General features: G+C 48.6%; 3 protein-coding genes across 8 annotated transcripts in view; 2 read left to right on the top strand and 1 right to left on the bottom strand.

Annotated features, from left to right (window-relative positions):
* ERN1 (endoplasmic reticulum to nucleus signaling 1) overlaps positions 1-4,759 on the top strand; it is an 80,034-nt gene extending 75,275 nt beyond the window's left edge. The window contains exon 22 of the mRNA XM_081028424.1: positions 126-4,759. Coding sequence (XP_080884550.1) covers positions 126-338 — 213 coding nt within the window. The 3' untranslated portion in view covers positions 339-4,759. The remainder of the gene's footprint in view (positions 1-125) is intronic.
* On the top strand, positions 1,194-24,598 carry ICAM2 (intercellular adhesion molecule 2). Of its 6 annotated transcripts, XM_081028430.1 has the most exons (6): positions 1,194-1,223; positions 8,959-9,049; positions 19,296-19,400; positions 21,145-21,411; positions 22,604-22,924; positions 23,608-24,598. In XM_081028430.1, exons 3-6 carry the CDS (start codon positions 19,340-19,342, stop codon positions 23,793-23,795), a joined length of 837 nt encoding a protein of 278 aa, XP_080884556.1. In that variant the 5' UTR covers positions 1,194-1,223; positions 8,959-9,049; positions 19,296-19,339; the 3' UTR covers positions 23,796-24,598. The 6 variants fall into 6 exon arrangements, with proteins under 6 accessions (XP_080884556.1, XP_080884551.1, XP_080884552.1 ...); XM_081028425.1 differs by lacking the exons at positions 1,194-1,223; positions 8,959-9,049 and adding an exon at positions 13,435-13,585; XM_081028426.1 differs by lacking the exons at positions 1,194-1,223; positions 8,959-9,049 and adding an exon at positions 13,468-13,585 and having other exon boundaries at positions 19,141-19,400.
* PRR29 (proline rich 29) lies at positions 22,250-27,068 on the bottom strand. Its single transcript, XM_081028431.1, has 6 exons — positions 26,998-27,068; positions 26,597-26,666; positions 26,340-26,446; positions 25,218-25,441; positions 25,011-25,081; positions 22,250-24,816 (listed from the first exon to the last, which is right to left on the bottom strand). The coding sequence occupies exons 1-6, from the start codon at positions 27,055-27,057 to the stop codon at positions 24,788-24,790; spliced, it is 561 nt and encodes a 186-aa protein (XP_080884557.1). The 5' UTR covers positions 27,058-27,068; the 3' UTR covers positions 22,250-24,787.
* Positions 27,069-27,308: the final 240 nt, after the last annotated feature.

Raw genomic sequence — 27,308 nt, 5'->3', positions numbered from 1 at the left:
TCTCCCCACGCTGGGCCTTGTTCAGCATTCTATCTTCTTTGAATAATAAATAAAGGATCTTTTACCAGCGTTTCTTGGGCTTTCTAACTGACAACCCTCTGTGTCTGTGTCTGCCCTGTTTGCAGAAGCACCACTACCGGGAGCTCCCCGTGGAGGTGCGGGAGACCCTGGGCTCCCTCCCCGAAGACTTCGTGCGCTACTTCACTTCGCGCTTCCCCCACCTCCTGTCACACACTTACCGGGCCATGGAGCTGTGCAGCCACGAGAGGCTCTTCCAGCCCTACTACTTCCACCCACCCCCGGAGCCTCAGCCCCCAGTGACTCCAGAGGCCCTTTGAACCATGGAAACCTCCCTTCTGGTGGCCCCAGCTGTGACTGAGGGCCTGGTCTCTACAAGCCAGAGCCACTGAGCCGGAAGACCAGGCTCCCAAACCCAGTGCCTTGAGCTGCCTGTTCTGCAGCCAGCAGAGGGTGCTGACCCTGGGAAGTGGGAGAGGTGACCCCTCCTGACCTGCGGGAAGCTGAGAAGAGGTTCGCCCTAAAAGTTTTGCCATCAGGGAACATCTGCAAAGAAGGGCTCGTCCCAGAGTCAGTGAAAGGAGCACCCTCTGCCTCCTCATGGATAAACTTGCTTCAGACTCACATTTCTTTTTAAGGTTCCTGTTTGATATCAGCCTATGGGCCTTTAAGGAAGAGAAAGGAAGAAATCCTAAGCTTTGCCTGCTTGCTTGCAGGCTGAGATGCACTAAGTGGGACCTCTGCTAGAAATGGGGCTCCAGAGTCGAGGGGTGCGAGGAGAAGGAAGAGCATGTTCAGAGGGTGTCGTCCCTTGGGACCGGAGATCATGATCACCAATCACAAATCACAAGTGCACCCAAATAGCCCAGATTACTGTAACCAGTGTTTCCCCGGGGGCAGCGCTGCGACAAGTCAGTGTCTCAAGCTGGAAAGTGAGGCCATGCCTGCAGGTCTCGGAAATGAACAGGACACACTATTCTGAAGCAGCTGTGGCCCAGTGCACCGGTGACCTGCATGGTGGCTGTTGGTGGCTTTGTGCCCTGGATCATTTGGGGATGTTTAGCAGCATTTGGAGACAAGAAGTGATACATTCCCTGGCCACGAAGGAGATCAGCTAAGACCCAGCCAAGGACAGGCCTTCTGGACTGAAGGGGAGCAGGCCAAATGGGTCACAACAGCCACCTAGGAGAGCCCAGGGCCAGCGGGTAGGCGATGGGGCTGGTCTGTCCCTGGGGCCAGCAGGATGGGTCGGGGTTGGGAGCCAAAGCCAGTCACCACACACTTCATAGGCAGGATTTTATGTTTCTCTTGGCAGATTTTAATAACTTTATATTTTGATCATACTGTAGAATGCTACATTAGCACAAGTAAGCTCAACTTAACTTGAAGCTTACTCATGAAGAAGAAATTCAAGATACATAATACATTGTCTATTTGTGTGGTACCAAAAAATCCCCATCCTTTCCAGAAAGAGTGTTCAGATTTAGAACATTCTCTAATGCTAAAGAGTAAAACTATAGCAACACTATATACATGTATTAAACAACTTCAAAGTAATACTCCCTAAATTATGTTGATACCATGTTATTTTTTCCCCTAAAATTAATATAATTTTTAACCTTAGTTTCAACCAAAAATTCCTCCATCTTTACTGAGAGCCTTAGAGGTTAAATGCAGTCAGGGTACCGTGTCAGGAAATGTTTTCTGTGTACTTTCTCCAGCTGGGGGAACGGTTCATTGCAGTTCAGTCCTACGTGAACTAGGAGACTCCACTCAGGAGAAGAATATTACTGTCAAGTTTTACTAACTGACAGAAATCACTGTTTCTTGTTGTGAGATGTTTTCTGGTGGTGTATGTGTGTGAGGACGGCTCATCAAAACCTCTCAACTCTTGGTGGAATTCAGTTCCCGTCCTTTCATAATGCCTAAAGTCACTTTTTTTCCTAAATATTATCCTATATCTTGAAGTTCGTCATTTACCTCGTTCAGACCTTGGAATCCTGGCACCCTTGGTTGACATCATGGGGTCTTGTATGTGCCACACTGTTCATTTTTCAGGAATATGGCCAGACAGGTTTCTTCTCTCCGCTCTGATTGGCCTGTGCCAGCCCCGTTCTCCATGTGACTCTGCAGGTCACTTTGCTGTGGGCCTGAGTGGGGATAGCCCACGAGACAGTCAGAGGTGGAGAAGGTGCCATGAGTGATGTCACAGGACTGTCAGCTTTCTGTGCTGCCTCGTCACTGCTTAATGCCCTCTTGGGAGAGTAGCCAGATCACGTCTAGCTGCCCAGTATTTGTCATCTGTCTGTGTTGGCCCAACATGCCTGCAGGACAACTTTTTTTTTTAAATGCCTCTTCTGCCTATCTTATTCATTCCTAACCACCTGACTTTCTCAAACTCATTTATTCAACATATTGTACCTAAGCACTTACCATATGAGCTAGGGACACAGAGGTGGTGGGCAAGATAGGCAAAACCTCTGCTTCATAAGCACCTATAAGTGAAAGAGACAACAAACAAATATTAGTTCTATGAAGAAAACCCAAGGGGTGCAAAAGGGCATGCATTTGGGGTTTGCACCTCTTCTGTCCTAAAGCTGCCCATGTCCCAGGACCCATTGGATCTGATCAGGTTACTCTATGTTCCTCTTTCCTCTGTCCCTTTTCAGAACCCACTCACTCGTCAGTGCTTCAGGTGGTTTGAAGAGGTCTTGCGTGGGCACTTGTCATGAAAACACCCTGGTGTCCTCTGGTTTGTAGAATTTGGGTTTTCCTTTGTGCTCAGCCCAGTGGAAAGGCGTCTGTCTTTGCTGGAACAGGGTTCTGCAGCTTTGTGCGTCCTGTCTCAGCTGAGCTATTTCATCTTAAGTGTGATTCCTGGAAGGCAGTTTAACTCTTAAAAGTACGCTCCCTTCATTTTTACAACAGAATTTAGTTGCTTCTCTTAGGAATCCTAAGGACACTATCATTTATTTAAATCTTGTGTTGAACCTTGTATTGAATCTGTCTTTGGCACACCTGCCAGAATTTCTCTTGTTACTTCTTGAAACTTTTTAACATCAGCTTACAAAGAACTCCACATGTCACTGAGCGTCAGAGCATGTGCACTTTGGGGAATCATTGTTGTTACTTGGTTAGTCCCTAACCTATCCAGTTGCCGACGTAGAAAACGCCGGGTGCAAAGTGTCTTCCCTTGCCCCTCGGTCTCAGTGCAGGCGTCGTCATACGATCTTTCCAGTGAGACATCACTCTGCCTCGTTACGTGTGTTATATTGGAACACCCACAGGTTAGTGGGTCCAGCAAAGCACTTTCTTCCTACCAACTCAGAAGAAAGATCCTTATCAGAGTCAACCCTGATCCTTTTGGGAAGGTTTGGTGTCAATGTGATTCATTTATCTTTGCGATTCTTTCTCACTGCGATACAAGAGATGAGTCGGTTGCTGATCTGAGTTCTCTCACAGATGTGGGGGCATTTGATTGGAGGGCTTTCTCCTCTTGGCCGCTATCTTCTCAGAAGTTGGACTCGGGCCAGCTTTGGATTTCCCGAGACTGTCCCCCTACTCCATCTCTGTTCATCGGGTCCTCAGTCTTGAGGTCCTCACGGAAGGGGGGCTGGTTCTACTTCCACAGCCTTCAGTACCGGGAAGAGCTGGAAGACAAAGCATGGCACACCTGTTGAACAGCCTCTTTAAATTCTCTTCAGCTTTCTCTGTGCTCATTTCTGAATTCCCTTCGTATTGCTTTGGCCATTCCTTCACCATCCTGGAGCAGTCCTTTTAGTTGAGTATGACCAGGCATTGGCCTTTCCTGGAAGGAAGTCAAACGGTGTCCTCTACAGATGAACCAAAACTCTGCCCTCCAGGGTTCGACCATTATCTTTTAAACCAAAATGTCTACTTTTCCTGTACTTTATGAAACAGTGATTTCCCACGAGTAACTCGGGTTCTGACGTTTGTCGCAGCACAAATCTTTTCCCTATTTGTTGGAAAACCACAAAGAACCATCTGCAATGAGCCTCCCCCTGGAGCTGCCTTAACCAACAACTCCGGCCAAAGTCCCCACCCACTCTGCTCCTTGTGCGTTTGGTGGGTACAGTATTCCTTTTCAGTGTCCCAAAAGCTGTGACGGGGGTGTCCCCACTTACGTAGAAAGCATTACCAGTCAACTCTGCAACATTCTCAGATGCAAACCTTATGTAGTGTTCTTATTTATTTAACCTATTTATATTTATTTAATTTTACTCTGAAGTATATCCAGTTACAATTGCACTTGCTTAACTAAAGCACATCAGATTTGTTTTGGACAACACCCCTGACCATTTTAAAACTGGAAAAGGAAAAGGTATACTGTATCCTCCCACAGGATGGACGCCTTACAGGAGTTTTGTCAATAAAGGGTGAATATTTTGGTCGTGATAAAAATGTTAAGTTTTAAGTGATTCTTTTAAAAGAAAATTCTGTGCCATTGTGTCTTCTCTGTGGATGGTTGTTTAATGTGTATGTGTTAATTGTGTGATACAATCCTCTTTGTGGAACCTAAAAATCCTCTTTGTAGCTTTATATTTTATAAACTGCCAGATTGTACAATTTTTATGTGTATTTTTAAAGCTTGATGATGTGAGGGTAATTATATAAGTTAAATGGCCTATTTTTGTACCTCCTGTACAGTTTTATAATTCTGCTGATTGATGATGGCATCTTATGTTGAGCCAAGCACAAATAAAGGTAGTTTTAGATTTGGAAGCCACCTTCATTTTCTTAAAGAATTCACCACCACTGTCAGACCAGGGCTCGGTCTCGGCTGTCTTCCTGGGTAGGGTTCTGGATGGTAAGGGTGAGCAGCTGGCTCCACTGGTGGGAAGGTGGGTGGGGGTGCAGTTGCCTGCTGGTGTCCAGGGCAGGGAATGGGGGAGGGGGGGCTGGAATGTTCTGCATGGTGGCTGTTTGTGGGAGGAGGTTCTTTCAACACTGCAGGAAGTCCTCCAAAGTATTGACTTGGGCTGAATTCCCGGAAGGTGGCCGAATTGGCACAGGCATGCCTCCTGGTGAAAATTCGGCTCCAGCAGAGTATGGGGCATGTGTACAGTGAATAGGCTGTTGGATCAAGAAATCTTGGAGGAGAGAAAACCCCTGAAGTAACTCAGGCAACACAGTGCTGGGAAAGTCACCCCCTGAGCATGTCAGAAGCACATAGTACGTCGTTCCACACACCCAGGAAGGAGCTCAGCGGCCAACCTGGTTGGATTTTAGGATCCTGCCATCATACTTTCTCCTTTCCCTGCCCCATCCCTTCTGGTGAAATCAGAGGCGGCTTCAATTTGTCCTGCACCACCAGGAAGGGGCCACTTAGGACGGAAGGACGCCAAAGGTCCACCACCAGCCCCTTCCCTCACCTCAGTGGGCACCAGGAGCGTCCCTGAGAACTGTGGACACACACACACACGCACGCACACACACACACCACAGCGCTGCATCTTGGACACGGCCACATCTAAGGGAGGGGCTGCAGGACACTGTTGGCGCCTGCTCACTTCCTGTCACCTGAGGCAACAGCAGAGCTATTAAGCCAGGCTTGTGTCTTGGTCTTGAATTGGCCCAGGCCGTGGAGGGAGGCAGCTAATAGCACCCTTAGCTGCTCTGAGAACAGAGAGGAGGAGGTCAGCATGTGGTTGAGACGCTGGCAGGGTGGGGGGCCATGGTTCCAGGGCACTGAAGCAGGGTTTGCTGCTTCCACTGAGTCAAGGTTGGGCTGCAGAGATGTTTTTTTCATGGTGTTTAATACATTTCTCAGATGTATGAGGCATGTAGGACACCTGTATTCCATCAGTGAATGCACCTATTTGTACTCTTGCTATATTTGTCTTATTTGTGCTAGACCCATACCTTAGCTTCAAGAGAGCCTGACAACAGCCCTTCTCACAGCCCTGCTTGCCTGCCCTCCCTCTGGGCCGGCACTGTGCTGGGGAATCTGTGCCCTGATCACCTGTTGGCCTCATTCCTCTCTCCCTCCAGACTAGTATTTTCCTCAAGATGGAAAACATGTAACATCTTTCACTTTAGTGAGAGACTGACCACACCCTTTGGCAAGGCTAAAATTCAGTTCATGAGCCTGTGTCTGGGCCGTTCAGCTGCGTTCAGCTGTGGACAGAGAAGTAGGGCTGGTAAGAACATGGCAGCTCCTGGGAAACCATCTTGAAAGATGGCAGGGGTTGGAGGGGCCAGTTTCCAGAAAGAGAAGGGCCAGGGCCAGCAGGATAGTGAGTAAACTTGGCCTCTGGGACAGCTGGCAGAGACCACTTAATGCTCTTATCTGCCCTCTCCACCCTCCGCCTTTCGGAGTCGCCCTTCCCCTTCCCAGGCCTGCTCGGTGATTTGAATGAAGCCACAGAGTGCTCATGGAATTGACTGCAGGCGATACAAAGCTGGAAAGAGTGAGGAATCATTGGTGTGGTTCATGACCCAATCAAGATTCCGCGATGTCAGGAAACTGGAACGCTGAGTCCAAACCCAAAGGATGACAGGAAACCCTTCCTTCCTGCCTTGACATTCATGCTGAGGCTGAAAGTGGAGGGCAAGGCTTGGAGGGGCCTTCACACTGTCACAGACATTTGAAGAACCCAGAGCTGCTGGGTCCTCAGACATCTCTCATGTTGAGGCTCTACTCTCAACTCCGGAGGGTGTAGGCTGGACTAGGGGGAGCAGGGTGAATCAGGGCAGAGCCAGCTCCAGGAGAGGGCGCTGCCTAACAGCCTGAGCTGCCCACAGGCCAAAGGGGGCATTGCAAGTGAGTGAGTGCGGGCTTAATTACTCTCCTTAAAACCAGTCTCTCAGGTTCCCAGCTCGTGTCATCTGACTAACACTTTATGCAAAAAGTGTCAAGGGAAAAGGCTATTGCACCGCCCCTGAAAGGTGGAGGTCAATGCTGAATCATTTGTGCCTTTAGCGCTAAAATATTCATGCTCTCAAGATGAGCCAAGGGGCAAAGAGGGCTTCTCTCCCTGCCGCTCTGCCTTTCACCCCACTTCTCTGCTCTCCCCATCAATGAACACCCTGTTTGACCCTGACAGTTACCTGGAGCATAACTGAGCCTTGTCATTTTCTGATGAGACAAGGAAGGTGAGAGAAGCAGGGCAGTATCACATCCCCGCAAGGCCTTCCCTCAGCACCAGGGGGTCTGCTGGGTTTGCAGGGGTCTTTTCCCAGGGGTTGGGATGTCCGCATTGGCAGGGAGAGTATGGAGGGTGTGATGGGAAGATTTCTTCTCATTAACACCCCGTCTCCTTAGAACAATTTTAGGGAGAGTAGAGGGAGGACAGAGGGACAGAAAAGGGATGATTTACACCAGGCCCCATTAAGAGCTGAGGGTCTGACCTCCATTCTGCGAGGCTCAGAAGCCTACCTTCTTCTCTTGTGCTGCAGAGGGAAGAAACCATGGGATATAGGACACTGGTGAAAAGAAAAAAAAACACAGCTATTGCTTAGCAGAACTGCTCTTCCCCTTTCAACACGTGAGCCATGTTTTGTCACACTAATGGCTAGTGGCTGTTACAGGGGGTGGGAGCCCAGGCAGAGAGTGGAGAACATGTCAGTTGAAAAGGAAGCCCTCTGAGATAGGATTTGCTGTAACCAGTGTGACAAAAACAAAGCCCAGTGCTGTTGTTTCTTTGTATTTCTTTTGTTGTTTATGTATTATTTTTTATTTTATTGTTTTTAAATTACAGTTGACATACAGTATTATATTAGTTTCAGGTGTACGACATAGTGGTTAGACATTTATATAACTTACGAAATGATCACCCCAATAAGTCCAGGACCCATTTGACCCCATACATAGTTATTACCATACGATTGACTATAATCTATGCTGTACTTCGCATCCCCATGACTGTTTTTGTAACTGGCAATTTTCACATCTTAATCCCTTCCCCTCTTACGACTTTTAGCTAGGCCAATGGTTTTCAAATTTTGACCACATCAGCATCATGGTTTGGGGAACTTGGTAAGACCCAGGCTCTATCCTGCTTCCACAAACCTGGGCCTCTGCATTCTTTAACTTCCAGGTGATTCTGATACACCCAAAGTGTGTCAGAGTGATGTAGGCCTCAGTACTTATAGAAAGGAAGGCCATGAAATCATCATCGTTAATGCTTTGATGTGCCTTTTATCTACCAAAAACAAATGAATTTTAGCTTTAAAATCCAAATTTGAATGATACTATATATGCTTTTTTTAAAACTTCTGATTGTCACAAGCTAGTCCCTGGGACTGGGGAAAAGCTGGTCACATCCAATTCCATGGCAAGGTGGGTTCTCCCACCATCACAGGGTTCGAGCAAGAGCTCATCTGGTTTCTTTAGCTACTGGCCCCCTGAAGAAATATTGCCAAACGCTCAGTCAGGGACCCCACCCCCAGTAGAGTGTGATACATGGAAACCTTTGGGATGGTCTCATATACTTGTTCACAATGACATGTCTACACGTGGGTCTTTTCACTCATTATGCGGGACATGGGGAGGACACTTTCAACCCAGAGGCTGTATCTTTCTGCTATGAAAAGTTGGCTTGTGTAATTTGAAAATAATTGTCTCCCCTTCACTTTTCTCTGTTTTTATTTTCTGAAACTCCTAACAATAGAGTGTTGGAACTTGGTTTAATCCTCCGTGTCACTTATTTTTTATTTCTTATATTCCATGTGTTGATTTTTGTTCCTTCTGGAAAATTTCCTGCCTTTATTTTCCAAATTTTCTATGACACTTCTCTACGTTTCAGCAATCATTTTTCATTTCCAAAGGCTCTGCATCTCTGTCCCTTTCTTATGGGGAAATTAATATTTGAGGATACTAATTAGATTTTTTAAAAAAGTAGTCTTCAATTCTCTGTATTATCTCTGTATCTTTGGGGTCATTTTTGTTTATCTTGATCTCTCTTTTCCAAATTGCAGATTTTCCCAAATGTCTGGTGATGCTTGACGGGTTACATGTACTCAAAAAAAAAAAAAAAGGCAAGAAAAAGCTGATTGAGGCCGTGTGTCGGTGAGTAGAGCCTGTCGGCTGGTGAGCCGTTTGCAGTAATCATATAGGGGAAACCTTAAATGCCAGCATGCAGAGGTCTCAGCTCTGGGGTTCTTAAAATGTCTTTGGAGAAGAATCTTCTGATTGTTGGCCTGGGGATTGACGACTACTGTCTGTCCTTCTGCATCTGGGAGAGGGAAGGGTCAAATGTTCTATGAATCAACTTCTAGTTAATTTCAGTTCCTACAGGTCACTCCCAACTTCTGCCATCCTTCCCTCGGTCTCCAAGTTGAAGCCTCTCTCTGGTTCTCTGGGCAGATCTGCCCTGCTCAGCTGTGTCTCATTCATGCACCACTGTAGACAGAGGGAGGCCACTGGCCTTGGCTAGGGCGGCAGCCGGCAGAGGGAACCTGGCCTATTGGAGGCCAGCGTACTGAGCGAGCACTGCAGGTACAGAGAGGGGACACTGGGGAAGTTGGCCTTGAGGTCCAGACTAATGGAGGGAGACAGGGATGTGGATGAAGGAGCTTCTGGAGGTAGAGCAGTATTACCTGGAGACAAAGTAAGATTTGGCTGCCAGGCTGGGTGATGGGATGCTGGTAGAGACTTCTGTCATTGAGGAAGCGAATGGAAGGCTCAGGTATAGCTGGTCCTGGTGGACACTGGGGTGCCCAGGATGATAGCAGAAGTCAGAGGGTTAGGAGTGGGTAGGAAGACAGAGCCAAGTCGTCCGTGAGTCCCAGGTGGGAGAATGGCCTTGAGATGGGGAGGATGAGGGATGTGGGCAAATGTCTTTCCAGTAACACAGGTTTCCAAGGGCAAATAGGAGACTTTGAGCCTAGGGAAGCACTAACCTGAATATGGAGGACAGCTCAGGAATTGGTGGGAACCGAGCAGCTGTGTACCTCAGACTGAGGAGGCCCAGGACTCGCCACTTGGGTGGATTCACTCGCTTTCTGATTCTGACTGGAACATATGGGAAGTAGCTCAGAAGAGAAAAGTGACTTGGGGCCCCAAGGAGGTCTCTTGACTTTGTCAACTGCCGAGGCCATTTTCTACACCAACAGAGGAATTGAGACAGTTCTCCATTGTTTGGACAGAACCTGGCCTGGCTGGATGGCCTCCACTTCAGCTGGAGAAGCTGTGCAGAGAGGGGTGAGAGGTGGGTGGGTGTATGGGGGGAGGAAGGCCAGATTCAAGTCCCAGAACTAATGTGATGAGGCCCCATCACCACCGCTGGGTCAAGACACGTACTCTAATGGTTATATTTACAGAAAGAATATACAAGTAGAACCATTTACAACTCATAAACAACTGGTAGTATCTAATTAATGTTTAAAAACTAATCTGTAACTATACTTAAATATTTCTTAATCTACATTCAGGCCTCAAAAGAGAAGAGCTTCACAGTTAAAAAAATATATATATAAAATAACCCCGCCACCACCACACACAAAAAACCGTCATATATCTCTTGGGTTTTGTCTTTGCTTTAACAACCCAAGGGCCTGCCTTTAGCATCTTTCCTAAGGAAACAGTTCAATTTCCCATCTGCTTTCCTAGTAAAGCATCTCAGTTTATTCTCCCCGTTACAGTACAGGTTAAAGGAAGAAAAGGGAAGCTGGCTACCTTGTCATCCACGTTTTCCAGAGAGAAGGTACCCTCTCAGCCGCTCCCTCCCTCAGCTCTTTGGCTGTTGGATGTTTCTAGATAAATTTGCTGCATCTACATAGATCACCCTTCTTAAAGACAGTCTCTCAGGATCCCAGCTCATTTCCAACCTACTTGTGATTATAGAGGAATGCGATACCGGCTGCTGCCACACTGCCAAGGGAATATATTATAATTGTCGTGCTTTTTAGACCGGGTGGCAGGACGCTGGCTCATTTTGGCCACAAGATGGCGCCGGCGTGCAGCCGCTCTTCCTCCTGGGCCTCCAGTGTCCAGTGTTCATTTGGGTCAAAAGGCATGGCTGGCTCCCCCTCCCCACTCCACAGGGTGGCTCCATAGGAGATGAGGCTGGGATCCAAGCCAAAGGGCTTAGTTTTATAAACAACTCAAGTCCTTCATGAGCCGGTAGTTTTCTAAGTAATGCATAGTCACAAACTTTTCATTCATGGATTAATATACCACATTATGCACAGGCTCCTCCTTGTATGCGGATGATCTTGGGGTCTGACATTCTGTGGATTCATTCAATAGTCAAGACACGTACTAAGGTGTCCTTGTGCACAGCCTACAAGGACACAGGTAGGTGTGTGTCTAGGCACCAGCAGTAACAACCACTATGAACTTGGTTGAGTGCTTACTGTATCAAGCTCTGAGTCAATGTTTTACAAGTCACAACATTTATTCTTCCCAGAAGCCCTTCACGGGGGACTCTGAGGTGGATGAGAAGGCCTTAGAGCTTCATCCTTAAAATTAGGATCCCAACCTAATCTCTGCTCAGCCCCTTGCTTCTGCGTGTCTGCTCAATTACTACTCATCAACTACTCAACTCAATATGCATGCATAGTAAGCATGACAGAAATGTCGGCTATTACCTTATTGTTATCCCATTTTACAGATGAGGAAACTGAAGTTCAGAGAAGTTAAGCAACTTGACCAAGGTCACACAGCCAGCAAGAAGCTGAGCAGAGATTCAAACACAGGTCCTTGTAACTCCAGTACATCAGCCTGACCCCACAGTCTCTGTCACTCAGTCTGGTCCCCATCAGGCCAATGAGCCTACAGCCCACCCTATGAAATGCTAGCCCTCCAAGGGCCTGTTTTACAAATCACAACATTTATTCCTCCCAGAGGAATTTCCACTCCAAATCTCTGGTTTCTACTTGTAGTTGTGATTACCTTGACTGTATTTAAATTAAGAACAAGTTCTCATTCTTGCTAATAGAGAGTGGTCCCACTACCAGAAACATCATCACGTGGGAAAATATATTACTTATCTAGCTGAAGGGCTAGTTCATCCGGACAAGCAATATCTACTGTTCTTGCTTGGGACCATCAGCTCAAAGTCTTCCAAAGCCTGGCAACGTGCCTGTCACGTCGTCCTGACATAACTTAGCTACTTCTTCACTTCACCTGCTGATGTGGGCGAAACAGATAGAACAAAGAGGGAATTCTCTCAACCAACCCCTGATCGAGAATTTCTTTAACCCTAAGCTAACCCTCACCTCACAGCACAGAGAGAACAGCAAACATCATCTCCTATCTCTCCTGCTCAGGAGAATGAGACCAAAGGGGGAATTTACTCAACCCCTGATCACAACACAGATATCACCCCACATACAGGAACAGATAAAAGCTAATAGACAAAAGCTCACATCAACCAATGAAGGCAAATTTTCTTCAACATCTTCCCTACACCAGCATACGACTGGAAGACTCCAAAAATAACTTCTGTGAAGAAACTGAAATACAAAAGTACCAAGAGATTGTTCTAGAATCCAACAGATCCTGAGCATCCATGGTGTTGACTGTCATGTTGGTCTCTGACGTGATCTAATTTGTGACTTTGCTAGGCCAGTTTAAATGGTATGTGCTGTGGGGCTGGCCTCTGGGGGCACGATCCACTGCCTGTGGGTAAAGCCTAGCTGGCTGCCCGGCACCCACCTCTGCACCCCGCTTTGATATTTTTCTGCCTATTGGTACAAAGACACTCTGCTAGGGTAGTTGTTTTTTGTTTTTGTTTTTGTTTTTAATTGCTAGGAGAGGTGGTAGATGTGAAAAGATCTGACTAAGTAATTAGACATAGAACTACCATATGATTCAGCAATTCCACTACTGGGTATGTACCCCAAAGAATTGCAAGTAGGGACTTGAAGATATATGGCACACCCACATGCATAGCAGTGTTATTCACAGTAGCCAAAAGGTAGAAGCAACCCAAGTCCATCCACTGATGAATGGATGAACAAAATGTGGTCTATCCATACAATGGAATGTTATTCAGCCTTGAAAGGCAAGGAAATGCTGACACACGCAACAACATGGATGACCCTTAAGGACAATGATATCCTGACCTCAGTGAAGTAAGCCAGCCACAAAAGGACAAATACAGTAGGATCCCACTTATATGAGGTCCCTAGAGTAACCAAGTTCATAGACAGAAAATAGAACAGTGGTTGCCAGGGGCTGGGGGGAGGGGAGTTAGTGCTTAATGGGGACAGAGTTTCAGTGTGGGAAGATGAAAAAGTTCTGGAGAGGGACGGTGGTGATGGCTGCACAACAATGTGAATGTACTGATGCCACTGAACTGCACACTAAAAATGCTTAAAATGGTACAGTTTTATGTTGTGTATATTTTATCACACTTTTTTTCTTTTTTGTTTTAAAGGAGGGAGTGAATTGTAAATGAGGTTAGTTTGAGATGAAAACCTAGCACAGGAAGCACGTGACTTCTGAGTAGGGGAAAAGGGGAGAAGCTTGAATTCACACACGCATAACCTGAGAGCAGCTGCAGCACGAGTTTCTCATCCAGCTTTCACCTCTCAAGGTGTGCTGGACCCCTGGCCACCCTCCCTCCCCATCACAGTCACTCCGTTTAGCAGATGACAGGTAAGGTCACTCTTCTCACATCCCTCCTGGCAGAGTGGAAAGGGTTTGGGACGGAGTGTCAAGGCCTGAGTTCTAGTCCCTTCCCCTAACGGGGCCTCTAGGAAGCACCAAGGTCAGAGATTCCAGTGCTCCTTCTGGCTGGCTGTTCCCAGCTCCGTGAAGCTCCTATCTGCTGTCTCTGAGTCCACGGGCCTTGTTTTCATGGTTATTTCCTGGTTTTGGCTTCCTGCTTCCTCTTGCTCTGTTGTCCGGGGACAAATTTAGAAGTGTGGAGCTGCCTTTTTTTATCCATGGGCCCACATGGGTGTGACCTGGGCCATCTTAGTTGGACTGGAGCTGATATGTAGGGGAAGGGACCCCCTTCCTCTGGGGATTGCATCTGGTGCTCATTCATGATGAATCTCACTCAGTGAAATCCTCTAACCAAAGCGAACTTTCCTAACCTACAGCTTACGTTCCCATGCAGTTTTCTCTTCTTTATAGGCATGTAGCACTTTCTCTTTTCCATTTGTATTCTTTCTGTAAAATTTAATATGTGACATATGTGTACATTATATATACAATATAATAATATCATGAACAGCCCTGAACCCACCACCCAACACAAGCATGAAATTCACGAAATCTTCTTTTTTTTTTTTTTTTTTTTTTACATTTTTTTATTATTAGATTCAGGAATACAAAACAACATAATGATTAGACATTTACACACCTCACAATGTGGGAACTCGAACAAGTCTACCACCTATCTGACACCGTACATAGGTAGCTATTACAATGCCATTAACTAGATTCCCTATGCTGTAGAAACATCACTAAATCTTGCATCTACTTTTGTGCTACTCACTTCCCACCCAGATATAACCACCCTCCCAAATTGTGTATTTATTGTTTTCTTGATTTTTTCAGTGCTTTATCAAAAATGCATGCCTATTTTTATTTTACTGTGTGCTAGGCACTGTTTTAAATACTTAAAAATATTAGCTCTTGTGATTTGTTTAATCCACACAACCCTGTGAGGAAGCTACTATTATTGATCCCATATTACAGAAGAGGAAACTGAGGCACAAAGAAATTAAGTGACTTGCTCAAAGTCATACAGATAGTAGGAGGTAAGCATAGGACCTGTCTCCTGGTTTCGCTAAGGCATATATCTAAGAGAGGAATTGTGGGTTATAGGGTAGAAGAATATTCATTCAGCTTTACAAGATAATGCCTCATTATCTCCCAGACAACTAATATACCTCTCACCAGCAATTATAAGAGTTCCCATTGACCTACAACCTCTTCAACATTTGGTTCTTGTTAGATGTTTTTTTTAACTTTTGCCAATCTGGTAGATATAAAATGGCATCCCATGGTGGTTTTAATTTAAATTTCCCTGGCTACTGTTGAGTTAAATCATCTTTCCATTTGTTTAGACATGTTTTTTTTTCTCTGAAATGTTCGTATGTGTCTTTAATGTAATAAAGCTGTCAGTCGTTTATTTTATGATTGTTGATTTTGGGATCTTGTTTAAGAACTCCTTCCCTGCCCCAAGGACAAAATACTATATTTTCTTATAAAAGTTTGTAAAGTGTTCTTTCACATATATGTCCTTAATCTAGATGGACTTGACTTCTACATTTGGTATGAGGTCAGGATATATTCCCCCCCTTTTTTTTCTCCCTATAGTTAACCAGGTGATCAAGTATCATTTATTTAAGATACCTTCTTTCACCCAATAATCTACAATGCTGCCTTTGACATGTGTCAAAGTTTTATACAAATTATTTCTGAGCTCTTTATTCTGTTCCATTTGTTAGTTTGCCTACATCTACACTAATACCATATTTTATAATAAGTCTTAATATCTAACAGAGCAAATACTCTCACCTTATTATTCTTTAGGGGTATCTTGGTCGTTTTGCTCTTCCATATAAGTTTTAAAATCAGCTTTCAGTTTTCATGGAAAATCCTATTGGGATTTATTAGAATTGTATTGAATTTGTAGATCAGCACAGGGAGAATTTATAGTATTGAATCTTTATAGTATTGGATCTCCTATGTATGAGCATGGGCTATCTCTCCACTTATTTAGATTGTGTTTTATGACTTTCAGTAGGTTTTATAACTTCCTACTATGGGCATTATATATGTTTGGCTAGATTTATTCCTATTTGTGTGCTATTATAAATGGCGTGGTTTTCCAGTTATACTTTTGTATGTTACTGATATACACAAAAGTAACTTATTTGGGGCTATTGATTTTATAGCTAGCAGTCTTCCTAAAAATCTCTTATTATTCTGAGTCACTTGTCTGATCATTCTTTTAGATTTTCTACCAAAGTAATCATATCGTATGAAAATACTGATGGTTTTGCTCTTTACCCATCCGTAGGCCTTTAATTTCTTTTTCTTTTTCTTTTTCTTATCTTACTGCACTGTCCAGGACCTCTGGTACCATGTTAAATATAATAGAAGCAGAGGTACTGGGCATCCTTGTCTGGTTCCTGATTTTAAAGAAAATGCTTCCAAAATTTACTCATTAAAAATGATACATATGTATAAGCTTTTTCTAACTTCTTTTTACCAGGTTAAGGACAGTTCCTTTTAATTTGCTAAGAGCTTTTATCATTGTGGGGACAGAGCCAGGAGTGCAGTTTCCAGGCTCTCGGCCTCACATGGAAAGGTGCTGGCTCAGGTAGTAAATGGCCATCAACTGTGATTGGATGGCCATCAGCTGTGGCTAGTTGGCCGTCAGCTGTAACCAGTGAGCTGTTGGCCACTAATATAACTGCTGTGGCTACACCAGCAGAAAATGGGGGCTACCAAGAAGATGGTGGCTGAGCTAGTAAGAGCGGATTGCAGCTAGCAAGTGGGATTGGTTGGCAGAGAAGTGGATGGCAGATTGTGGATCGTGTGGCTCCTGCTTCCTGTGTCTCCAGCCCAGCCGCCAGTAAGAATATAGTGGTATGACTCCCCTACCTATGGCTCCGTGGGTGTTCCTTTTTGGCCTCACCATGTCCTGCGTTCTTATGTGGGGAGTGGGACCAGAGAAGCTACATGACACCCTGCTTGACAATCATGAGAGGGTGTCAAATGTCAATTCTTTTTTTCTGGATCTGTTGAGAAGATTGTATGTTTTTTTCTTCTTAAATCTGTTGATAGAATTTTTTAGTTTGAATGCCTTCAGAAGCAGAGGCTGGAGCAAGGACTAAGGTTCAAGTAGGTTATTTGGCAGGTGATTCCAGGAAGCAGGGAGAAAAAGAGCAGAGAGACTGAAACAGGGAAAGGGGAAAAGCCAATTTAAAGGAGCGTGATTGATGACGCGGCTGTAGGCAAGGGTACTCAATTCTGTTGGGACCTCTGATAAGCCTACAAGATACCACCCAGAATTGCCCACTGGAAAGAAGGAGGCTGGAGCCCATATCCACAGCTCCTGTCCCCTCAAAACTAGGGTACTTTCCCACACATCTGGGAAACACTAGCACTGAAGAAGACCGTAAGGCAAAAAGCAAAAAGAAACCTGGTATAAACTTGAGATGGAACACTGGCAATATAAGGTACGTGTAGCTTGAGTGAAATTATCCACTGTAGGTACAGCTGACATTAGAAGAGGGCAGAAACGATGTGACAGAGCACCCATTGCCCATAGGGCAATGCGATAAACTATTACGAATGTAATAAACAATATGTATAGGTTTCTCTATTGTTAAACCACCTTTGCATACCAAAGATAAGCTCCACTTGAATGTGATGTCTTATATTTTTTATACACTGCTAGGTTTAGTTTGCTAGTACTTTTCTTGTATTTGTTGCATCTATATTCATGAGTGAGATTGGCTTCTAATTTTTCTTTCTCATCCTATACTTGTCTCATTTAGTTATGAAAGTTGCACTGGCCTCAGAAAGAATTAGAGAGTGTTCCTGCATTTTCCATTCTCAGAAAGAGTTTTATAAAATTAGAATTATCTCTACTTAAATTTCTGTAAAACTGTCTGGACCTGGTATTTCTTTGTGGGAAGATTTTTAGTTACTGATTCAATTTTTAAAAATAGCTATAGAACTATTTGGTCTTTTTATTTCTTCTTAAATCAAGTTTGGTAAATTATATTTTTTCTCGTATTTGGTCTACTTTGTTTCATATTTCTTGGCATAAATTATTTACAGTCTTTTTAAAAATTGTGACAAAATACACATAACATAAAATGTACCATCTTAACCATTGTTTTGGTCTGCTTTATTATTTATAGTTGAGAGATGTGTATTAAAATTTCTTGCCATGTTGGTGGTTTTTTTCTCTTTGTAGTTCTTTGAAGCCAGATGCTTACAAGTTAAGAACTATTTTAATTTCCTGGTGAACTGACTCTTAATTTAGGTACTCATTCTGTTCCTCATATTTTTGTCTTAAAAGTCCTTTTAGTCTGATATCAGTAGTTCTGTTAAGTACATGGTTTTGCAACCAATCTCTAGAACATATAAAATAGCAACTACCCATTAAACAACTCCCCATTTCCCCTCCCCCCAGCCTGTGGCAACCACCATCCTTACTTTCTGTTTCTATGAGTTTGTAAAGTCTCCTTTTTAATCTGTTAGTTATGTTCCCATTTGCATTCCTAATAATGTTTATTTGGCCTCAGCAGCCAAAGAGAAAGCCATGACCTCACCCTGCCCTCCCAACCAAGGAGCGAGGTTGGCCTGAGCTAGGACGGCCCGTTGGAAAGGCCCCATCTGGGGTGCCTCTGAGAAAGCTAGAAATCCCGCTCCCCTCCTCCCTCTCCTAGGCCCCGCTGGTCCCAGGGGCTTCTAGCTATAACTGGAGCATTACAAGGCTGGATGTGTCAGGATCAAAAGCCTCCGGGCAAGGGCTTCCCTACCCTCTCACCTGCTTCTGGGGATCCCCGCAACAGGTAACAAAGCCTTCTAGAAACACAGCGCAACTTGTCGGGCACTAACCCCCTAAACCAAGGCTCCTTGCCTGGAGTGGGTTGTGGAAGACCCCAAAAGCCAAATCCCCAGCCTGGAAATGGAGGCTGGGGATTTGGACTACAGCCAGACTGACCCCCATTACCTCTGTGTCTGGGTTACTGGAGACTATTGTGGAGGCATTTCCTGAGGCTGTGGGTCTGAATTTGTCCCTGTGTCAACTGAGTCAGAGACAGGTTGAGGTTGAAAGCTGAGCAGGGTGTTAAGGTTTAAGTACACTTGTGCTGGGCAGTAAGCCAGAGCACCTCCAATTCCTGCCCAGATTTCCCTAGAAAAGCCCAATTCTACCCCTGTTCTGGACAGGTCCTGACTTCAGATCTTCTCTTCCCAGAGAGGATCCCAATAATGTGTCCTATGAGATTTGGGGTTCCCCAGATCCGGGACTTGTAGGCATCACTACTGTCTGTGCCCACACAGCATACCAGAATCCTGTGTGCGTGCATGTCACTCACACACATGCACATGTCTGCCCCCACCGAGACACTCATCACCACCACTCTGCCCCTGCACAGGAGCATGCCTAGAAGATCAGGTCATGGCTTTGCTTATCAGCAGCTTTCCGGATTCCTCTGCCTGGATTCTTGCAGGCCTGGAGCCCTGGGACTCCCGCCTTCCACAAGGCTTTCTGAGGACCGCTCATACAATGAGAGGAAATGCCGTCATCAGGTCCCATTAGGTGGGAGGTCCTGGGCTGTGGTTCCAGGCCACCACTCCCTGACCTGCGCCCTCCGTGTTTTTCCAGGCAACCCTCGGCTCTTCCCCGCGAGCCTGTGGACACTACTGGAGATGGCCCCTTTTGGTTGCTGGGGCCTGCCCGTGGCCCTTCTCACCCTGCTCTGCTGCCCAGGTGAGCCAGTGCCTGGGGTTACTGATGTGGCAGGTGCCAGCCCAGAGGGTGGCCACCTGCTCTCCTGACTTTAGGTGGGGGAGGGGGTGCTGGCCCCGAAGTCTCCAAGGCTTTGAAAACAGTAGCCACCTGCCATGGATACTGTGCCAGCCTGGCTTCCCCGTGACCCTGGGCATTGGGTGGGAGTCTTGGCCTTTTGGACAACAGGCTGAACAGGCCCCATAGCTTCATGGTGTGTGCATGTGGCAGGTTGTAGATAATAAATGGTGGGCGCCTCAGGAGGTCAAGGGATACTAGGGTTCAAGAGAAGGTGAGGGCATGCCCCAGCTGCTCTGCAGATGTGGCCTAGGGAACAACGGGGGACAGCAGAGGGCCTCACCCTCTGGCTATCCTCAAAGTGAAAATGAAACCCCTTCCAGTGGGTTAAGGGGACTGTGATGGAAAATGCTACCATGTGCCAAGCATTCTTGTTTTGGACAACCTGCCAGGTGCTTTTAAAGCACTATCTTATTGAACATTCACACCAACACTATGGGAAAGAGATTACATTTCAAATATGAAGAAACTGAGGCTCGGAGAGAGAAAGCAACTCGCCTAACATCACAGAGCTGGTACATGGTGAACTCAGGATTCAAATCTAGCTCTATCTACCTGCAAAGCCCCTGTCTTGCCACTTTGATATATATCACCATCTGAGGGCTGAGTGAGGCTTGTGGGTGTAGTGCTAGCACAGCAGACAGGCTGGGCCCAGCTGTTGGGATAGAGAATCTTCTTGGTCATTGCTGAGTGGGAGGTGAGTGCTGAGAGCTCAAGAGTCACAAGTCAGACTTCCTGAATGTCTGTCACACAGGGCTAAGCACAATGGGAAACAGGACCCTGCCTTCTAGAAGTTCCAAAACCGCTAAGGGAGAGTCAGCACAAATAGTACAAGGGGTCATTTGCAACGTGGAACCATTTCCTTTCTGACCTCCTCTCCTGCTTTTTCCTCGCTGAGGTGTTCCTTAAACACAAGCACACTCCTGACCCAGGGTGTTTGAGCTGGCAGTTCCCTCTCCCCGAACACTCTCCCCCAGGTATCTGCAGGGCTCACCTCCACCACCCTCAAGTCTTTGCTCAGATGTCCTTATTTCAGTGCTGACCACACTGTTGAAAATGGCAAACCCACCACACTCTGTCCTTTCCGAGGCACTCACCACCATCTGATAAGCTGGATACTTCACTGTCTCCTTCACCAGAATGTGAGCTCTGCAAAGTCAGGGTTTGGTCTGCTTTGTTCACTACTGCAGAGCCTAGGACAGTGCCTGGCACATAGCACATGTTCAGAAAGTATTTGAGGAAGAAAGGAAAGGAGGGAGGGAAGGGTCGACCCCAGGGCCACGGGGGCTCAGAAGACACAGTCCACCTCCATCTTAGAGCGGCCTTCATAGCAGAGTACATATTAGAGCTGGGCCTTGAAGGTCGAGTTGGAACCCTCTTCGTGGGGATAGAAGACATGCATGAGACTAATCTGGAAGTGATGGACTGGAGGAAGGGCAACCAGAGGCAGGAGACAGCCCAGGGGCGGCCTACTCAGTCTAGATGCAAGACAGTAAAGCCTGAGCAAGGGTCCAGGGTCAAGGAGCTGAGGAACCATCCCTGGCCTTTCTTCTTGGGCCCCTCCCCCTTGATCAGACTACCAGTGGTGGGCACTTCCACTGGGCAGGGCGGCAGGGACATTTGCTGCCCAGTGTTTCTGGTCTTCCAGGGTCTGGGGAGAAGGCATTCGAGGTATACATGTTCCCAGAGCTGGTAGTGGTGAAACGTGGAGAGTCCCAGAAGATCAACTGTAGTACCAGTTGTCCGCAGCCTGAGGCCGGTGGTCTGGAGACCACCCTAAGCAAGGAACTGCTACATGAACAAGCTCAGTGGAAGCAGTTCTTAATCTCCAACGTCTCCCAGAACACACGCATGCATTGCCACTTCACCTGCGGCGGGAAACAGATGTCCAAGACTGTCAACGTCAGTGTGTTCTGTGAGTGCTCCAGGGCCCCCTCCCCCAGGACAGAGCCTGTGTCTACTGAATGGACGCAAAGCTATTCTGTTACTGCCCCTGGGTGCTTCTGTCATGGCCCCCACCTCTCTGGGCTCCTGGGGTGACAAGGAGCAGGACCTAGGCCATAGCCTCAGAATCTGCTCATACTCTTCACTCGCCACCTTGAACTTGCTGGCAACCCTGGTTTTGAGGCTTGCTCAGAGGAGGGCGATCCAAGCAAGGTTGAAACAAATCTAAAAGTCCTTTCCCACGCGGTACTCAGTCTCCTCTCAGCTCAGTGGCAGCTCCATCACTGGGACCTCCCCAGGATGAGTAGTGGGACATGGTCAGGAAGGCTGGCATGCTCCCCCAGTGGTCCCTTCACCTCTTTGAGAGACAGTTGAGGAGCCACCAGGTGTTTTTATCTTCTCCTGAGAGCCCTTGGCAAATGTGGGACCATCACACACACATATCTGCCCAGGAGCCATGAAGACCTTCTGGATAGGCCAGGATTCTCTCAACATCTCAGCACCAAGGGTATCACTGGGGGTCCTCCCCATTGTGACATCAGTGGATCAAATGAATAGCAAGGTGTCCCAAATCCAACATATTCTGGGATGATGGAGGTAAGGTATTCTAGTTCAAAGGGGAATACAGGCCACTGCCAAGGGCCCTGTTTGAAAAGGGATCGAGGTAGCTGTGAGCCTGATCCTACATAACCAAGGCAGGTAACTCCAGCCCCACTGCTTATGTGACAAGCGCACAGTTCATGGCCCAGTTCCAACAAGCACTCCTTTCTAGGTCTCTCTGTGCATAATTACCCAACTGTTTCATTTTTGAACTTTGTCTTTAATTTCTAGAGAGGAAGGAGGCAGATCCAAACATTTATATCTTTCTAGTTGGCTGTACAGTTTCTGGACCTTCTCTTTGTCAACACCTGACCACCTCCACTCTTGTCCATTCCGGAAACCATCATGTCTGTAAAACTACCACCCAATACATCCTTCGCCATGCACTGCTTCCTTCTTCCTCTCTTTACACTTTAGAGCAGGCCAGGCCCCAGCCTACTTCTTCTTCCACAAATTTAGCCAGAGACCTGAGAACACTGGTGACAGGGGATAGTCTTGGCTGGGTGGGTCTGCCGGGATTGCACCCCCATCCTGGCCAGACCTCCCCACTTTCTCCCCTGCAGACCCTCCAAAGGAAGTGCTGCTGAAGCTGCAGCCCACCTGGGTGACTCTGGGTGGATCCTTCACCATTGAGTGCAGGGTGCCTGATGTGGCGCCCCTTGAGAAACTCACCCTCACCCTGCTCCATGGCAACAGAACCCTGCACAAGAAGACCTTTGGGGGGGCGACACCTGGCTTCCAAGAGGCCCTAACCACACATAACACCACGGCTCACAGGGAAGACGTCAACCACAACTTCTCCTGCAAGGCTGAGCTGGACCTGGAGTCTCTCGGCCAGAGCATCATTTGGAAAGTCTCAGAGCCCCAGATGCTCGAGGTCCATGGTGAGGAGGAGCCCCCCCAGACAGAGGGAGGGAAGGAGAGGGCACTCATTTTTGGCCCCTGGGGGGAAATCAAAACCTTAGTGCACTCTCTGCCAGCTGAGGGGCCCCACACTTAATCCCGAGGGTTCCCTCTTCCTCTCCCTCTTCCCTAAAGCTCTGTCCAAGTCCCCAGCAGCCAAATCCCCAATGTGGACCTAGACTAGTTGTTTGGTCATTCCTGAATCATGTGCCCTTGACCATGTCAACCTCATCTCTCTGGCCTTGGCTTCTCTCTACAATGAAAAGTTTGACCTAACTGACCCCTAAAGTCCCCTGGAACTCCATTGTTCTTTGACTCTTGATGGCCAAGGCATTCACCTGAGAGTTTGGTAGAAGCTCACTCAGCTGTGCCCAGGGAGGGATTGGCCTGGACCATGCCACTGCCCGGGCCATGGTGTCCAGCAATCACATGCTGATGCCAGGGGATGGTGGTAGGGGGACACCTGCCCTCACAGTCTCACAAAGGCCTGACTGGTGGCCTGGACCCCGGCTTACCTTTCCCCTAGACAGTACAGCATTTGCCAGTCATCTCTGCAACTGCAGGATGGACAAGGGTGGGTGGGGGATAGGTGAGCCTCCACTCCCCCTTGGGCCCTGGCACCCAGGACCAGAGGACTTCTAACCACTGTCCCTTCCTTCCCCAGTGCCCTGGCCGGATAACCAGATGGTCATCATCATCACGGTTGTGTCAATGCTACTATTCTTGTTTGTGACATCCGTCCTGCTGTGCTTTATCTTTGGCCAGCAGTGGCATCAGAGGCGGAGAGGCGTCTACGGGGTGCAAGCAGCTTGGAGGAGCCTGCGACGGGCCTACCGGGTACAGGCTGCATGAATGGTGTGGCCACCACCATGGCAGCCACTGGAACTCAGTGTGGCTCCTCAGGGTTGTGGTCCAGCCCTGGCTGAAGGACTGTGACAGGCAGCAGAGGACTTGGGAGAACATTTCCTTTTCTAATCTGAATACAAACAGCTGGACTTAACCCTGTGCCTCAGTGTCTCCTCCTGAGAGAACACTCAGTGGCCGGGAAGGTGACCCATCAGGCCTGAACGTTCTCTCCCCGAATGTCTCCTCGGCATCCGTCCACCCACTCCTTCACAGGGGACTTCCAGAGCCCCGGCCAGCTCAGGCCTAGGGTGCCCCCATGCTGACCAGCCCAGGCACCAGACACCCGGCCCACTCACTGGGCCCTGAGTGACAAATTCCTCCAGCGGGAGGGCTAGAGAAATGCACCTGGCCTGGCAGGGCAGAGACCTTCTGTTCCCACATGCGCCTCCAGGAACTTGGGCCACTCCCCGTCGGAGCAGGGCATGGCCAACACAGCCTGTTTCCTGGGTTGAGGGTGGGGGCCCGAAGGGAACTGGATCAGCTCCAGGACCCTCCCACTCAGGACTCTGCCCCATCACTCAGGGCCTTTAAAGAACTGTGGACAACAAAAGCAGTCCTCTCACCTCCTGCTCCATTATTAGGCCAAACAGAGACCCTGAAGCCCTGGCCTTCCCAGAGAGAGGGGTGGACAACCCCTCTCAGGAGGTCTAGGGTGTTCCCTTGGCCCAGGAAAGAAACAGTGGGGCAGCGTTGGGTTTTCATGTGGTTTCCAGGCCCTTAACAGTGCTCTAACAAGCTCTTAAGAGGGCAGATGTGTTCAAGGTCTTCGTGCTGTGGAGATGGGACTGATTCACTGGGAGGAGAGGGCCTGCTTGGTGTTGAGGCGGGAGAAGGGCTGCCAGGCGTGGCTGCAGGCACTACAGGAATACTTGGGGGCTCCAGGGCTGTCGCCAGCCTTGCGGTGAAGCTGGTGTGGGTCCCTGGGCCAGCGTCTGTCTTCATGGTAGGCTCTCAGCATCATAGTAGTCTGTGGGGAGACAGCACCTTCATCTTGACTCCCTCCTACCTCAGTGGACCCCAAGGAGAGAAAGGGAAAGGGGCAGGCCAGTTGCCTGCAGAGGTGACAGAGGTAACCCCGCCCCCAAGGGAATATGACCCTCCTCGCCTCCTGACCCATCCCTAGGCCTGGGCCCTGATGCCCACCCACCCACCAGCCCCTACCTGAAGCTGGGGGTACATCTGCACCCACAGTCCCTGTGGCACTGGGGGGTGGCGGTGGTGGCACAGCTATCCTGAAATGGGGACAAGAAAAGAAATAGCCCCATCAGAAATCACCTCTGGGGTTTCACCCACAAGTATCTCTTTCCCACCCCCAGCCCCAGAACAGGGCCCTGGCAGCACCCAGAACCCCCTGCCCCCATCACTTACACCCCCCTTTTCCTGGTGGGAGGGCGGTGCTGAATCCTGGATGCATCCTGCGGGTGAGGCTGGTGTGGGGGAGGGGAAAGGAAAGGCACTGGCCAGGACAGCAGCGGGCCCAGAGTGGGCTCTGGGCAGGGCAGGTAGTGGTGGTGGAACTCCAAAGGCCCTTCCTCCCAGCCTTCCAGCTTCTCTTCCTCCTCACACTCCTCCTGCTGAGCCTCCAGGTAAACCTGGAGATTGTGAGAAAGGAGATGGTGGTACACGATCCGGACCTCCCGACCCCGACTCCTCCGTGGCTCTAGAATGTTTCTCCAAAGACACATCACCAAATGGCTACCGTTTGAGCATTTACTACATGCAAGCAAGGCACTTTGGAAACATGTATTCCTTCTTTTGCAGGTGGGAAAACTGAGGCTTAAAGAGCTTGAACAATTTGTCTAAGGTCACCCAGCTAATAAGAGGCTGAGCAGGGACTGGAAGAATCCAGGTGTGACTCCAGAGCTGGGGCAGGAGTCCAGCAAGCTGCCCCTGGCCGCACCCCCGGGCTTGGAGCCACCTATGCCCCATCAGTGAGGAGGGGCACTCATCCCAGGGCCCCCCGAGGGCCTGGGTTTGAGGGGCAGCAGTGCTCCTGCCAGCCTGATGGTGAACATACCCCCCACCTCCTCCAACCTTCAGAAGCCTACCTGGTTTTCAAGAGCTGGTTCTAAGGCCACCTGCTCCTCCAAGGAGCTTTTCCTCATCCCCCAACCAGGTGAGCGCACAGGTGGTGTACCTCTCCTGTGCCAGTCACAGCCAAAGCTGCCTGTATTCACAGTCATTCATTTATTCATTCACTTGTTTGACAAACATCAGTGGAGCCCCTAATAAGTACCAGGTACCCTGCAGGCGCACGGTACAATGGTGCTGCTCTGCTGGGCCTGCAGTCCAATGGGAGGACACACTGCAAGGACACCTCCTTGAAAACAAGACCTGAGTGGTCTGGATTTGGGGACCCCACCGTCACCCCGTGGAGGCTCACATGGGGCCTGGCACATAATAGATGCCAGACGGATGCTGGGCGGCTTCCCGCTATTCTGTCGCCTGGTCCTTTATCTCAAGAGGCTACCCCAAGTGTAGCCCACGCACCTGAGGGAGGTCCGAGGCGGGTGCGGGATTGAGCGCAGCAGCCGCCAGGCGACTCATCAGCAGCTGGTTCATCTGCGCGTTCTGGAGCATCATCAGCTCCAGCAGGTCTAGGGGACAGGTCAGCAGGCCCACTGCAGGCCTCCCCACACCCTGTCCCCACCGCCCCCACAGCCTTTCCCCGACACCCAGCCCCAGGGCGCCGAAGGGGTGGGGGGGCAGTGCTCGGGCAGAGAGGGAGGGAGCCTGGAGTCGCTCACCTTCCTTGACACGACTCGGCTGCGGAGGGGGGACAGTCCACTGGAGGGGCTGCAGGATGGTCACCCAGGGCTGGGGGAAGGGGAGACTCAGTCAGTCTAGGAAAAGAAGGGATGGGGATCCAACCTCTGCCCCTCTCCTGCCCCCTCTCCCCGTCCCCGCGAGTTGCCCTCCTAACCCCGTAGGGACCGCGTTCATCCCTCTGCGCACCCACGGCCTCCCTGCCAAGTCTCTTTTCTCTCTGGCTAGGGTCGCTTTCCTCAGCCTCACCACTCCCTCCAGAGTTCGCCACCTCCCCCCACACACCACCACCCCCTCCCCCACAGGGATGGCTCTCCAACTCTGCCATTGCCCCCAAGCCTCCCAGGTAAAGGTAGGCTCTGCTCCCAGGCTCAGCCCTCACCGTCGGGGCAGCACTCTGCTGTGGGGGATGACCCCAGTTACCTCCACTCCCGGAGGCCATGGCCGCTTCCTTGGGTCAGGGTTACCTTGGCGACACCGGAGACGCCAAAGTGTCTCACGCGTGCGCAGGTGCCGGGCTCCAGGTGCCTGGAGCGTTCGCATTAAGTCGCCACCTTCTGGTCTCCTCTCTCCACCTCGGAGGACACGAGCTCCCCAGGACTTAAACCCCAGGAGGCCAGTTTTTCTCCCGAATGTCCACCTCCAACCCCCCTGCGCGGGGGCTGGGTATCACAACTCATTCCTCCCGGTAAC

Source organism: Rhinolophus hipposideros, assembly GCF_964194185.1.
Source record: "Rhinolophus hipposideros genome assembly, chromosome: 20".
In the NCBI taxonomy this organism is placed as follows: Eukaryota; Metazoa; Chordata; class Mammalia; order Chiroptera; family Rhinolophidae; genus Rhinolophus; species Rhinolophus hipposideros.
Note: the sequence above shows the minus strand (reverse complement) of the source record. Positions and strands in the feature narration are given on the sequence as shown.

Coding starts and splice junctions, on each gene's coding strand:
- ICAM2 (XM_081028425.1), top strand. Junction 19,401..21,144: donor CACCCTGCTCTGCTGCCCAG/GTGAGCCAGTGC, acceptor CTGGTCTTCCAG/GGTCTGGGGAGAAGGCATTC. Junction 22,925..23,607: donor CCAGATGCTCGAGGTCCATG/GTGAGGAGGAGC, acceptor TTCCTTCCCCAG/TGCCCTGGCCGGATAACCAG.
- PRR29 (XM_081028431.1), bottom strand. CDS start 27,057: ATGGCCTCCGGGAGTGGAGGTAACTGGGGTCATCCCCCACAGCAGAGT. Junction 26,667..26,997: donor AGCAGAGTGCTGCCCCGACG/GTGAGGGCTGAG, acceptor CCCTTCCCCCAG/CCCTGGGTGACCATCCTGCA. Junction 26,447..26,596: donor GCCGAGTCGTGTCAAGGAAG/GTGAGCGACTCC, acceptor CCTGTCCCCTAG/ACCTGCTGGAGCTGATGATG.